General features: G+C 51.0%; 1 protein-coding gene across 5 annotated transcripts in view; it reads right to left on the bottom strand.

Moving 5' to 3' along the window:
• LOC308567469 (uncharacterized protein) overlaps positions 1 to 15143 on the bottom strand; it is a 54340-nt gene that overhangs the window by 23733 nt on the left and 15464 nt on the right. For 3 of the 5 annotated variants that reach the window (XR_014000302.1, XR_014000303.1, XM_081159104.1), the window contains exon 2: positions 2017 to 2126. Coding sequence is in view for 1 of the 5 variants with exons in the window: in XM_081159104.1 (XP_081015230.1) it covers positions 2017 to 2126 (110 nt within the window). In the remaining 4 variants the exon portion in view is untranslated. Of the gene's footprint in view, positions 1 to 162; positions 993 to 2016; positions 2127 to 2845; positions 3178 to 15143 lie in introns of those variants that run through there. The other 2 variants (XR_014000304.1, XR_014000301.1) reach the window with 2 other exon arrangements.

The following is a 15143-nucleotide window of genomic DNA, read 5'->3' as shown; positions in this document are numbered from 1 at the left end:
TGTAAAGGCAGGCCATAAGACAGGGCGGTGCTCTTGCTTGGAGACCTTGACCAGCTTCTTATGAAACTGGCCCCTTTTACTCCACCCTGCCTCCCCTGTCCTATCCCTGGAGCTACTCCTCTGCCTTTTCTGACAATCCCACAGTCTCCTCCCATGTCCTACCTTGAGGCTCCACATTTCTTTCCCAGTCTTGCAACCAGTTCAGAGAGGCACTGTTCCTGTGGCCCCGAGCTTCCCAGGGTGGGGGCTGGATGTGTGCCATGTGCTTCACCAAGCACTTCAGGTTCCTGGTCTCATTACCGGATTCCCATGGTTTCAATGTGGGATGGGCATTAACATCCTCATTTGGGAGGTGAGGACACTGACGCCGAGAGAGGTTCAAGGACTGGCCAAGGGGAGCTCAGCTAGAGAGGGGCAGGGCTGGCCTGTGAACTCTGCTCCTTCTGCCTCCAGATCCCGTGGTTGTGACCACCGCTCCATCCCACCTGTTTCTGGGAAAGATGACTAGAGGGCTCACTTTTCCGACTAGCCCCCACATGCAGTCCCACCTTTTCTCTAAGTCTCACATGGGTCCCGGGCATTGGAGGCACTAAATGCTCCTTCTCCTCAGGGAGCTGTGGGGACCTGAAGGCTGTGGACACGGAGAAGGGCTCTTCCAAGGGAGGCAGGCCCTCATTTTCTTCCCCGGTGTCCAAGGCTGAGAACAGATATGCAGCCCTCTCTATTGTTCAGATTGTAGCTCCTTAATTGTGCCTGGCCACCTGAACCTGGGTGAAGGGAACTAGGGCCTGAAGGCAGAGGGGTGTGCAGTGAGAAGCAGGTCTCCCGACTCCCAGGCTGCTGGGCTCCACCTGTGCTCAGTCGGGCTGGAGCGGGATCTGAGAATCTGTGTTTCTAGTGAGTTGCCAGGTGCAGCCGGTGCTGTGGCTCACACGGGGAGAACCGTTGCTCCAGAACAGTTGGTTCTCAGGCTTGGCTGTTTGCTAGAAGATCTGGGAGTTTACAAAATAAATATTAAGGCCCGGGGCCCACCCTCAGACACTCTGATGAAATTAGCTTGGGATGGGGCCCAGGTGATTCAGACATACAGCCAAGTTGGAGTTGACCACCCTCCACTGTGACTTTCTTGAGTGTTTTCTTCTGTGTCCCCGGCACCCAGCACTGGCCTGTTCACACCCATGTTACTTGTCAGTAAATGTCCCTTGAGTGCATCAAAGGGCTGGTCCAGCTCTAACTGGAGGGTCTCCCCTCTCTCTCCCCACTGGACCAGAAGAGCTGTTCTCCGTGCTCCCTGTCTCACCCTGGATAGGCCCTTGGCAGCATTTTCCTTGTAATTCCTAATTGTGTTACATTCTGGGTCGGTACTTCTTAAGGTGTGTTCTGTGGCTCACCTCTATCAGCATCATCTGGGCAAGTTAAAATGGAGATTGCAGAGCCCTTCCCCAGACCTATGGAACCAGACTCTGGAGGGTGGGGCCAGGGAATGTATGTGGCTTTTGAACCCTGTGATCCAGATGTTACTGCAACTGGAGGGAGAGCACCTGATCTGAACAGTAAAGTTGAAGAGAGCATGGACCCGTCTATCCTGTGCACTATTTTATCCCCTTAAAGGGGACAGAATTTGACATAGCTCTGGGAAGAGGGCGTCAGGTGGCGCCAGTATTAGGCTGGAGCTGGCAGTGACATGGCCCGGGATCTGGGATCAGAATGGAGTCAGGGAACAAGCTGCTGCCAGGACTCAAGTGCCTGACAAAAGCCTGGAGCCCCGAGTTTTTTCTGGGATCTGGAGTGAGCCCAGATCTCAGAGGTCCAGACTGGAAGGGAAGGGAATCCTGAATGTGGGCAGGGGTCTGCGGTGGTGGTGCCCAGGAACAGAAACAACAATTTGTGACCCAGGGATGGACACTGGGACAGTGTCCCTGAGCTCACGGGCGGGAGCCCGAGCACACGGGGTGAGCATGAGCCAGGTGGGTGCTGTGGGGCTGTGGGAACACAGGTTCCGGGCACCAGACTGACCTTGTTGATTGCCGTGTGCTGCAGAGCTGGAGGACTCCTTGGACGAACGGGAGAAAGTTCTGGAAGCTCCGAAGGGAAAACGCAACTTGCTGAAGCGAATCAAGCGAGCTCTGCATCACACCATTCCAGACAGAAGGGTAAGCAAGGGGGTAAAGAAAGTAAGTTCTTAAACTGACAAGGCACGATCGTTCCTTACATTCTAAGCTTGTTCGTCTTATTTGTTCAAGCAGGGGCACCTTTGGTGTCTAGGAATATAAACCCACGAGGCTTCTGCCCCCAGGTCTCGGTGGCAGTGTGGTCGCTTTGCTTTGTTTCCTCCAATGGCCACTTGAGGTGCCACCCTGAGTCCGGACCTCTCCGTGCTCTCTACTCATTGGTTACTTTCTTCTGGGTCTCTCTTTCTGACAAAGGGAATTGAATTGGCTCAGTCTGGCCTCTGGGTGGGTCCCATGGGCTAAGTGTCCATCATCGGTGGCACACATGGCCACACACACTCAGCAGGTGGCTGTGGATGAGCAGGGCCTGAAAGCTCTGTGTGGTACAAATTGGGATTTGAGTGCTGTCGCTCCCTCGTGCCCGTGTTTAACCAGAGCATGCATATTAGCGTTAAAGGCAGCAATGGAATTATTATTTAATAAAAGCACACCTGGTCACTAAAGGAGCCAGGCATCCCATCCTTGAAAATTCTATCTGTGTGGACTAAGATGAGAACAAAAACGGGCTCCTAGTTTACTTTAGTGACTCTGCTCTAATCTTTGACTCTTTTCAGCTCCTGCTGAAGCTGACGCTGGCCCTAAGTTCAGGCTTGATTAGAACATTTCTCTCTAACCTTGAATGAACGCTCATGCTGGACTTAGATGCCTCCCAAGCCGGAGCTCCCGCGGGCTCTGGGTAGATGTGAAAAGCCCAAGCAGCTTTCAGTAGGTCTCAGAGGGGACCTGGCATTTGTTTTTCGCAGTAGTTTTTCAAACGTTGTTAGTCACAGAGGACAAGGTGTCTGGCATAAGGATAGTGCCTGGGGGACAAAAAGGAGCAAGGCAGGGTCTCCGGTGCTGGATTCAGTCTGCTGGTGGAAAGGCACGGCCCGGCTGAGCCCCGGCGCTGTGGTTGGGGCATTGTGCACAGCCCCTTTCTGTCCTCTTGCTGTGCGAGTTTTGCGGGTCTCCCAGGCCCTAAACCAGCGCACTTTCAGCAGCGGGTGAAGCTGCTGCTGGCCCTGCTCTGACACTCATCATCCCCCTGGCCCTCGGAGCGCCTGGCACTGACCACAGTGGCTCCCGGGCCAGCAGCAGGTTTAGAGGCTTAGGGAAGGGGCTGCAGGGGAGTCCTGTCTCCAAAGGGGATCTTCTGTCTCTCTAGGATGCGAGGGTAATGCCCACTGTGACTCTGAGTTACCACGAGAAGGTACAGCCGGTGAGGAGGGAAGAGAAGTCTCCTCGTTTTCTGAGTCCAAGGGAAAAGCTGGTCAGGAAAGCCCCCGGCGGAGAGGAGGCGGAACAGAACAAGGCCTCAGTGGCCCAGCCAGGGAGGAAGGTTTCAGGTAAGCTGGGGAGAGGGCTTGCCCAGGGGCTGTCACCTGGGAGGGCCTGGCTTTGTTTGCACATGAGGTGGGTGGCTGTAAGGGTGAGATGGTTGGGTCCTCACGGTGACTCAGTCTGAAGATTTCTGTGGGGGAAACAGAGTGAGGGCTGGGGTGGGGTGGGGTGGGCACCTGGGTCCCTGATGTTTGCAGAGGAGAGCCAGCCAGAGCTTGTGGGCAGCGGAACTCTCCTGCTCAGATCTGCTCTTTCCTGGGCAGCTTAGCTCTGCACAGCTTTGCTGACTCTGACTGTGGGTGAACTTCGTGCTCAGAGGGAGCAGCTCCCTGGGTGCCTGGCTCTGTGACCCAGGCCTGGGAGCTGGGCTGCAGGCAGAGGCGAACAGCAGTCAATGGACACTCTGTTCTGACCAGGGGTTGGTGAGTGGCTGGGGCAGTTCTGCCTGAGGACAAATCCTTCCTTAGCTCAGCCCTGTTCCTTGCCTGGGGTCTCAGCTGCTTCTTTGCCCCTGAGGCTCACTACAAGGGAAGGCCGGGTGGTTCTTGTGGAAGATTCAAGGAGGTGGGCAAGGACCGTCCAGTCTCTGTCCTCAAAGAACTTCAGGAGCAAGGGAACTTGTCTTCCTAATTTCAGGAGCCTCCCCAGTGCTAACAGCCATCCGTAAGCTCACGGACATTTACTTGGACAAGAACAAAATAGGTGTTTTATGTGTAAAAGGGATGACATCTTATGTAAAAGTGTCAAAAAGATAACACAACAGTTGGTAGGCGAAGATGGTAAAATTGTATCCAAATAGGGGAAACTCTGTCCTGTGGAGTTCAAATTTTTGGCCTTAACGTTTCTAAGGACAGGACAGTTGTTAGTCTTGCACAGAAATCGCAGAAGAAGGGTATTAGTCCTGGTTGCTAAGCCGCCTTTCACACTTCAATTTAAGTTCTCAGCCCTGTGCCTCTAATGCTCACTCATTCCACTCATTCATTGAGTGCTGTTTACTGAGGTTGATGTGTGCCAGGACCTGCCACCTTAGCTAGGAAACCAGTGGGGACTAGTGATGGGATGGAACAAATACAGGGTGGTGGGAGCTCTGAGGAGAGAGGGGACAGGCAGTTAGGGAAGGTGATGGAAGCCCCTCCTAGTCCCCGCTTCCAAGAGAAGGGAAAGGCGTCCTGCTCTTCCAGGCGCCACCCTCCCCTGCAACCCTGGCCCTGTAGTCCTGAAGCAAGAGTGAGAGTCCACCCCCCAACCCCACCTCTCTTCCCTTCCCTAGTCCTGAGGTCCTGCCTTCTCCAGCGCAGGTCACTGTGAGGTGACACTGTTTTCATAGCACTTTGTAGACCTCCTTGCCAGCACTTGCCCACAAGCTCTCTCCCTAGGGACCACGCGGAGCTGTATAAATGCTCACCTCCTGTCTCTGCTCACACTGTGCTGCTTTTGTTTGGGGGCAAAGCTGTGGGATGTAGAAAGGCAGTGGCAAGAGGCCTAGATTTGGGGCGACCAACGTCCTGGGTTTGTATCTGCCTCTCGCTTCCATGGAATCCTGGGCCTTGATCGAGGCTCTGAATCTCTGGAGGCCTCAGTAAAGTTGGGAAACAGTCCTCTCTGAAGGCGTCTGGGCTAAAGGACATTGTAGGTAAAGTGCTCAGCTGGTGTCTGTGCCTCGCACTGCAGCTTTTATTGTTATTAATTCCTCTCAGCACGTTTGTCTTCCCCTTCTCTTCACTTCACACTTTCCTGGAAGGTCCATTCTGAGTAACTGAGCTCTCTGAGATCAGTGTCTTTCAGCGTTTGACCCTGAACCACATACAGTAAGAAAGTCATTGTACACTGTTACTCAGTCCACATAGGCTTCGTCAATAGTCTTTACTCCAGCTCCCTGTGATGAGCTTTATCTCCTCTCTCTGTGAAAGAGAAATGCTGATTTTGGATCCCTCTCTCTCCAATGAGTCCTGATGCCATTGGAAAATGAGGGCTATGCCTAACTGCCTGCCTTTAGCACTGAAGCCACAGGCCTAGTCCCAGGAGGAAAGTGTGGATCTTCATGGCCCATGTGGTCCTCTGGGGACTTCTGGTGACAACAGGGTCTTCCTGCAAAGCTGAGGAAGGGGTGTGGATAATGTGTGGGGGGAGGTGGAGAGTAAGGGAGTGAGTGGCAGACCCACTGGGCTCCTCTTTAGATCTACTGACTCCTATGTGTCTCCTGGAATGATGACATGGCCCTGGAATACCAGCCAGTCTCCTGGTCTCTGATAATACTTGGGTCCTTGCCCTGAATCTGGCCAGCCGTGAAGCACATTACTAAGTTGGCTACTGTGGTATCTTACAACAGAGTGACCTATCCATTTCCGGTGTGTCGGGGCCTCTTTCCGTATCCGCTCTGGCGTGAGAAGCCAGATGGGCATTCACTGCACCTCATTCTTGTCTTTGCTTCTAGTCAAATGCCGAGAGAGCCTTCTGGTCACCAAAGAGGTCCAGTCAAAGACTTCGACCCAACACAACGCATTGCCATCCAACCTGGGAGAACCCCCCGTCCTAATTCCACATTACTATGGCATCAATGACCCTGGCCGTGCCCAGGTGCCCACCCTTAGGGTGACCACTAGAGCCCAGGGCAATTTCAGGACCCGAGATTCTCAAGGGCCATTGATCAGGTGAGCCGCTGACTCTGCACTGTCACTGGGTTTGTGGTTCGGCTCCGGGCCTCAGGCAGCTCTGTTCTGGGCTCCCCACAGGCTTCTCCAGGAAGGAGAGGGGCAGAGACAAGTGATGGGCTGAGGTGGTTGGGGGGCAATGAATTGGAGATGCCTCAGGTAGGGTCCAACCAGAGCTCCCAAAAGAGACTGAGGTCCTTTGCTCCCAGCAAGACAAACGTCCACTCTCCTGACTCACCTCTTCCCCAAGCCCAGGTTGCCACACTGGAAGGATGGGTCCTCATGTCCAAAGAGAGGAGCTGGCTTGGCTGCTACACTCTAGGGAGACTTCTGGCTGCCTCCTGGGCCCAAGGGAGGGAGTGGGAAGGCTCTGGGAAAACCTAACATGCTTGTAAGTAGTGAAGACTGCCTTTTAAAGTTTTCCTTTCCATGCTTCATCTCTCCTCCTCCATGTCACTGTGGTCCCATTCAGTTCTGAACGGAACTTGAAGAGAGATTCTGGGCAGCGTGCAGCTCCCAAGCCTCCACGAGCTCCAGCCAGGTTACGACCCCAGTCAGAGGACAACTGGGACTTGTCAGACAAAGATCCTTTGGAGGGGAGCTCCCGGGCTCCTTACAACGGCTCACGTACCCGGCCTTATACTGGTGAGTGGTCTGGACCAGTGGAGTAGCCCTTCTGCAGCCCAGATTCCTCCAGGTCCTAGAAATGCCCTTTGAGTTCCTTTGGGTTTTCTGATTGGACAGCTCATTACTGTGCCTTGGGGAGAACAGTCCTCCTTTCCCATTCCGGGAATGGCAGAGATATGGGGAGCAAGATAGAATTTGAGTGTCGTTTATTGTAGCCCTTGTTTAGTCATTGAATTGTTCAACTCTTGGAGGTTGTGGGGAGCCCACTCCTACCTCTCCTCTTCCAGGTACTTAACTGACAGTGACTACACAAGGTGACCAGGTACACCGAGATCAAAGCCTTGCTCTGTTATTGGTGACAGGGCCCAGTGATGCCTAAGGCATCAGCTTCCTGACAGAGCTGGATTGGTTCCTGAGGCCAGGTGGGGCCTCCCTCTGGATTTGCAGTCTCCCAAATCCAGATCTTGCCCATATTTGCCATGGTCTGGGTCTGCAGAAAAGACCCTAAGCTGGTGGCTTAAACAGGCAGCTGTGGGGACAGTCCAGCTGCTTTCCAAACCCAGTCACTGGTGGGGGGAGAGGGTCTGAGAGAAAAAGGAAGTCAGCATTCCTGACCCTCTCCCAGCTGAAACATGGCCCAGGGGTGTTGCAGTGACTCTGCTTGGCTAGTTCTGTGGGTAGGAGAGGGTAGGAAAGTGTAGGGAGACACTGAGAGGGTGTCCCTCTTAAGCTTGGCTAACCCTGGGGGTAGAGCAGGGATTCCCTCCCCCAGCCCATGAGGTAAGGCGTCTGCATAACTGCACCCACCCTTACAGATGTGGAAGCTAAGCCTCTGAGACCTTCAGTTACTCGTTCAAGATCACAGAACCGTGTCATGGAGAATTGATTCTGGGTTATGTCTTTGAAGCTAATGTGCTGGAGTTATTGTTTGTTTTGTTATTTGTAGAATACTTTTTTCCCAGAAAGAACTGCCTTTAGCCATTGCCCAGCAGGAAGTGTATCCGCACGGCCTCTTACGCTGCTTGAGTTCATTAGAGCCAGACCAAGGGCTTATGGTCACCGGGTTAACTATCACCTCAGTTTCCACTAGGTTCAGCCACAATGAACACTTTGACAAATATAGTTTCCTGTAACACATAGTCTACGAAACATAAGATTTTGTAACAAAAGAATAGGGGAAGGTGTGGTTTCCCTGCCAACCTTGAGACAGAGGATGACAGCCTCAGAGATTGACAATGAACCTTCCCAGCAGGCTGCCTCGGATCTCCCCAGGTCATCTTTGGGCCACATTACTCCTTTTGGTATTAAAGGAAACTTCTTTTTCCTTTTCAGCAAAGAAACTTAGAAATTTAGCTCGTTGGTTTAAACGGCATCACAGAAATGAAGCTAAGCGTTATGGTTAACTGAAATGAATGCATCCATTCAAGTTGTCACTTTCTATCTAACAGGTTATAATGACAAATTGACCATTTTCTTCTCAAAACAACTAAATCAACTCCAATTCTTTTAAGATTTTCTAAAACCTACCAGTGGAAATGTCATTCGCTTCTGGCTTCAGTTGCATTTTCTAGCCCAGGCTGACTTAAAGAATATGAAACAGACAGTTGTATCTTTCCAAAGCCAGCCTGTGGCTGCCCTGGCATGTGAGCCTAGGCCTGTGCCGTCTGCAAGCCCATGCTGTTAATGGATCCCGCACAAGTTCATCCAGTCCACAGCTTATTTCAGGCCTGCTGATCCATCAGAATCCACCAGACTGAGTCTTTAGAGAAGTGCTGATGGTCTGAGGGGTCCTAAGGTCCAGTTCGGGCTCTGTCACTTGTTACTTACCTACTTGTCCTTGTGTGAAGGGTTTCTGTTCCTCTGTTGTAAAATGAGGTATCTGGAGAAGATGACTGAGGGGTGAGGAACTTTCCTGGTACATTGTAGGCACTGAAATATTCCCTGAAGGATTGAATCAGGGAGCCAAGGGCTTTTGTAGATCCAAGAGTCTATCCTGCGCTCAGACATTTGACTCCTAGGAAGCCGAGCTTAGCTCCCTCCTTCTTGCTGATTCCTGAGGCCTGGACATGCACCTCATTTCCCACGTCACCGGGAGCCATAGATAAGGCACGTCACTGCTCAGCTCCCTTCCTGCATGGAGTGTGCAGAGAGCATGTCTGGCCTGCAGCCCTCCTGTGCTGAGTCCCATCTAGATCCCTCCCTGTCTCAGTGACGTGGTGAGGGAGGGGGTGCCTGACCGTCTGTCTTGCAGTTCTTGTCCCAGCTGAGCGAGGCCAAAGGAAGGCGACTCCCTAAGCGAACCGCCCAGCCGTGCTGTGAGGTGCGGCTACATTGTCGGGATGCCCAAGGCCTCTCCCTGAGGCACAGGTCGCCGGGGGCTTCTCCCTCTCCTCGCCCTGGTCTTTTCGGTCGCCCTTCCTCTGCCTTTGACCCTCTCTGGACTCCCTCTGTCCGCACTGGAGCCTGGACCTCACAGAAGGTCGCGGCCTTCACTCCCTGGGCTTTTCCCTCTGGTTGCCTTGCAGTGAGGCGAGTGCTGGTGATGAGCCGGCAGGAGTGGGAGCAGGCGAAGAAGGTTGCAGAAGGGGCCAGTGTGCCCCTGCCCGGCGCCGCGCCACCGCAGGCTGCCACGACGGAAGGGAAGCCTCAGGTAGGGTGCGGGACTCTGGCAGGTTGCCCTGCAGTTCCCTAAAGGACCAGCTCCAAGTCTGGGGGCGTGGGGTGGGCCTGCGGGAGGGTCCAGCGAGTGTCAGCCTTGGCCCCAGCGGGATGCTGGAACTGACCTCACTGTGCAGACAGGGCCACTTTCAAGTGCTTCTTGTGTCCATGTTAAGAATAGAAAACCTTTTGGTTTATGACACAAGCAGCTCCTCGGTAGGTTGTTTCTCCCCTTTCCTGCCTCTGATGGAGCCTGGCCCAGGCTCGCTGCCTGCCTTCCTCGGTAGCTGGTCTCTTCTCCCTCTGGCTCATCCCACAGGGGACCCCCCCCTTCCTTCACTCTTAAGGACCCCACACAGGCCCCGGGCCGGTGGACTTCTTCCCACGGGGCGGGTATTGCAGTGGCATCAGACACATCACAGTGGGCGACAGCATACAGTGGGAGGATTTAGACACTTTGTTCTAAATATTCAAGGCCATTCCTCTCACGGAGAATGTCCTGATGGCCTTGTGTCTCTCAGGCTTGAGCCACCGTAATGTTTAGAGCTCAGATGCTCATCGTCCTCCACCATCACCAGAGCCTCCTCACTGCCCTCCGCCCCCCAGGCATGAAGAGCTCCCACATCCTGTCACTTTCTCAGGCAGAAGAGGGGCTCCCTGGGATGGCCAATGCTGTCACCCTGCCATTCAGAAGTTGTGGGCAGTCACGGCTTGGTTCTTGGTAGAATCCATCCCCCGACCCTTGGCTTTTACTCTATATAATCCGTTGGGTTTGTTGTGCAGCTCTTGTGTGTTCTTAATGAGTCCAAAGCATTGAAAAGACATCCCTTGCTTTCCCCACATTGTGAAAGAGCATCCACAGCCCAAAGCAAGAGCAGCCTGATCTGCCATAGTTCTTTCCAAGGAGCTTGAGGAGCAGTGTCGACCTACTTTCTTCCAAACCCCCATCTTATGCCCGTGGCCATCCTGCATTTTCTTCTTCCCTTTATCTCATGCAGCTTTCTGATGAGAGTGACGTCGAAGAAATTATTTTGCAAGATGTCCCACGGGACGTGGGCAATGGAAAGAAATCTCAGCGCCCAGAGAAGGATGACGTCAGCAATAGGACCCCTGGCAAACACAAGATCTGTAACTGGTGATGCTGCCCCAGAGGCGGGATGAGCTGAGGACCCGGCTTTTTGCCGGGCTTGGGAAAAACAGCTCAGGTCCCACACCACCTGAAGACACTGCTGGGTGTATGTGTCTTTTTAGAAAAAGGGAAAAGGGGGTGGGGGTGGGGGTGGGGCAGGGGCTGAAATAAGCATCTATTTTTTTCTCTTAGTGTAACTATTATTTGTGCTACCAATGGACAAATAAACTTTCTTTGAAAATGACTTTCAGCCTTGGAAACTGTCTTTTTTGTTTGCTTAACATCTCACAAAAGTATTTCTCATTTGCAAAACCTAATCCAGACTTCAGCTGGCAAAGGGTCACTTAGAGATGCAGTTCCTCTCAGCTTCTAGCCCCAGAATTACATAGTGGGCAGAGAACTATATATATATTTATAATTTCAGTGGGTTTCATATAAAAGGAATTACCTTATATAGCCAGAGTAAAATGATCAAAATCAGAAAATTAATACTGATACAATACTATCTAATTTACAGAACTTACTCAAATTTTGCCAGTTGACCTAATAATGTCCTTGACAGCACCACATTGCATTCAGTTATCCTAAATCTTCAGTCTCCTTTAATTTTTAAAATTTCTCAGTCTGTCCTCATGTTTCATGACCATCATATTTATTTAAAAAAGGAGCCAGTTATTTTTCACAATCTTTCTCAATTTCTATTTGCCTGTTGTTTTTCAAGGTTAGATTCAGGTTATGTGTTTTTGGTAGAAATACCATAAAGATAATATGTGTCATATCAGAACGCACAGGGTGTGATTTGTCTAGGCCTAGTGATATCACCTTTGATCACTCTGTTAATGTGGTGTCAGCCTGCTATCTCTTTGTTACAATAAGAATCTTTTGGAAAGATACTTTGAGACCATGTAAGTAGTCTCAAAGAATAGATAGCTTGAGACTATGTCAGTGTTATTGGTGGGGTGCTCTGTGTCCCTACTTCATAGTGGAAGTGGGCTTCCTGAGGTGCCAAGGGAAAAAGAATTTCCTGAGGCCCCGTGGGAGGAGGAGTGATCGTGGAAAGCTTCCCATCTGTGGAATTAAACCACCGAGTTTTAAGGTCCCATCTCCCTCTCTCTAGCCATGGAAGAAGTCCCATTGTGTCTTCAGCAGGGCTAAGATCAAAGCCATTGCCCAGTTTCTGCTCCGTATTTGCACAGTTCACTCCCTCATCTGGCTAGGTTAGCTTGTGTTCCCAGCTGCAGTCCATTCCGTGTGGCCTTTGCACGGCTGGGGCTACTAACAAATGACTACTGTCTGGCTTATGGATTTACCATACTATAGTTTCTTAGAGTGTACTCCTCCTACTTCTATAAGAACAAAGGTTTGTTATAAAAGAGTATGCAGTGTTACAGCGGGAGCAGCCTCACACAACCCTACCAAGTCTCTTGATTGCCTCACTTTTCCTTGTGCTTGATTTAATCTCATGTTATTTTGTATAGTAACCTGCTGTACAGGTTTGTAGCCTGTGAGCAACAGACTATGCCATATAGCCTGGTGGGCAAACAGTAGGCTATGCCATCCAGGCTTGTGAAAGAACACCAAGTAGCCAGCTGGTGTCCTCAAGAACTAGCATCATATCAAGGGCTCAGTGTTGAGCTCTGTTGCTGACAAGTTGGACATTCAGAGGCAGAGGAGCTAGAGCAGTCTTGGGAAGTGAGCGTCTATGCTGTTGGGCCTGTCTCTTGCTCATGTAACTTTAAGTAAGTTAGCCCTCAATATTTGTTACATGGGAGAAAAAAGATCCAGAAAAGATAACTCATGTAGATTAAAAATTAAATGGAAAAAGTTAAACTTAGCAATGTTGTAAAAAGCATGGATTCTGATATATTTAAAAAGTCCAATTCAAAAGGAAAGTAAAATATCAAAAAATAATTGAAAATATTAAATTTGCATCTTATTTTTTAACCCTCTTGATCAATATAAGTATCATGAAAACTCTTCCCTGTAAAGTTGAATGAAATTGGCCATAAAACACTCTGAGTACAATGTCTTTAGCCATAAAACACTCTGGGTACAATGTCTTTATTGATTGATTGATTTGTTAAACATATCTTTATTGATTTCAGAGAGAGGAAAGGAGGGGGAGAGAGAGAGATAGAAACATCAATGCTGAGAGAGTCATTGATCGGCTGCCTAGCCTGCAACCTGGGGATGTGCCCTGACCGGGAATCGAACCCCGATCTCCTGGATCCTAGGTCGATGCTCTACCGCTGACCCACGGCCGGGCTACAATGTCTTTCAATGGATTTATATCTCAACAACGTCTCTGGTGTCGTCTGATTGCCATTGTTCTGCATACACCTGCTTCATTTTGAAATAATTCTGGAATCTGTTTCTAGAATATTGTTTACCTAGTTTTTAGAGATGAGCAGGGATGGAGTCACTATTCTCGGTGTTATCTTGATTAGGTTACTTCTCTCCAAGTATCCTATGATTTCACTCATATGTGCAATCTAAGGACCAAATCACTAACAAGCAAAAGAGTGACAGACTCGGAGAGAGCAGGCTGAGAGCTGTGTGTGGGTGGTGGCTGGATTCGGGATGTAGGGAATGAGGACAAAAGACAAAAAGGAAAACTCATGGACATGGACAAATGTGTGGTGATGGGGGAGGAGGGAGATGAAAAAGGGGATGGAGAGATAAATGGCAGTGGGAGCATCAGGGTGTTGAACCCACAGTACAGGGGGCGGTGATGTCTTACGGAATTGTGCACCTGAAACCTGCACAATTTTGTTAACCACTGTGAGCACAATAAATTCAATAATACAACGAATAAAAATGAGCAGAGAAGGATGAACTGTCCTCTGTGTGGTCCCGATTATGTTACTTCTCTTGACTGCGTTTTGTCAGAGGTGTTCTGCTTGTTGGCTGTGTCCCTCTGGGCCGCTCAGTGGGCGCCTGGTGCCCCCTCCTGGAGGCTCTGCCCGCTCTGCGCTCTCCTGAGTCCTGTCCAGTTGCGCCAACGACCCTCTGCCGGGAGGGTGAAGAGTCCCTGGACCCTTAAGCGCGCGCGCACACACACACACACACACACACACACAAAGGAACAAACAGCTACTCTGGTAATTTCAGAAACTCTTGAGGGGGTACTTTTTAAATCCTCAGTGATTTTAATGTTTATTTTAAAAGTACCTTTCCTTTTTTTTTCTTTAAACATCTTTTTAAATTTCTAATTTACTTTCAGGCATTTATCTTCACCGTGAGAGCTTCCTCCTGGGGTATTACCAATCGCACCTGCTCACTTCCTTAGTTTGGTTTAATTTTATCAAACTAAAGCTCTATTTCTGAGGACTTCTTTTTTGACTCTGGTAGTTGCGACTTTTCTTATCTTTCCACTGCTGAGACTTGGAGACCCGCGTCCCCCTGAAAGCTCTTTGGGATCCTGGGGGAGGGAACCTCTCTCGCGAGACTTGAGACCGGAAGTGAGTTAGACTGCAGGCCTCTCAAGAGAAGGCGGCTCCGTTTACGTTGGCGGGAGCTGAGCCCTCAGCCCAGCCTCTGCTCATGGAGCTGGGATCCTCTGCTCGAGGGGGTTGCGGGCAACGCTCCCCGCCTCGGGCCCTCAGGATGCGGGAGCTGTGGCCGGCTGCTGCCACAGGGAGCTGGACAAGATCTAGGAGACGCTGGCGCTGGCGGAGCAGCGGGTCGGGGCCCACAGACCTTGTGCTGAGCTGAGGCGACCTGCGCCTCATGGCCGTGTGCCCCAAGGACCGCCACATGCAGACCTTCCACAGTAGGTGGCTCTTTTGTGTGCGAACATCCCATAATGCGGTTTTAGAGTATTTCCATTACCCGAAAAGATCTTTTGTGCCTATTTGCCGACAGGAGCATTGGTGCACTGCTGACGATCTGCTTGGTCACCAGCCCAGAACTGGCACGATGGGCACGTGGGTGGAATGGCTGTGATGGCAAGAGAGAGGCCACATGGCACAACAGCATAGACGCCCACTTCCCAAGACTGCGCTGCCCCAGAATGTCCACCTTGCCAGCCACAGAGCTCAACGCTGAGCCCTTGATATGGTGCTAGTTCTTGAGGACAGCAGCTGCTACTTGCTGCTCAGTTGGTTGACTAGTGACGCCCCTTCCACTGCTGCAGCCCCACAGGAATGAATATTCTGGGTATGCATCTGCCTCTCCCCTCTGCCAAACCTCAGACAATGCTCGACCCCCAGACGTGGAATTTCATACAGCCCAACATTTGACTATCAGGGGGAATCCCTTAGACGTGCAGAAGAGTGTAACATATTCGGACAAGGGGATTCTATGCTGGCATCAATTCACTGATTATCAATAAGAAAGAAAATGGTTTTCAGGACTTACTGTTGATACTGTCACTCGGCAATGTCCTTCTGTTATTCTCACATGGTTTCCAGGTGCTAGGCTGTGGATTATCCCTCACTCCGCAGTGAACTGGCCCTGCTCATTCATGTGAACCCAGGTCTCCACTGTATGTTCCAGCTTGAGAACAGTGGGGAACGGAATTGCGTA

Source organism: Miniopterus schreibersii, assembly GCF_964146895.1.
Source record: "Miniopterus schreibersii genome assembly, chromosome: 15".
In the NCBI taxonomy this organism is placed as follows: Eukaryota; Metazoa; Chordata; class Mammalia; order Chiroptera; family Miniopteridae; genus Miniopterus; species Miniopterus schreibersii.
The sequence above is the reverse complement of the archived record's forward strand: the minus strand, read 5'-3'. Positions and strand labels throughout refer to the sequence as shown.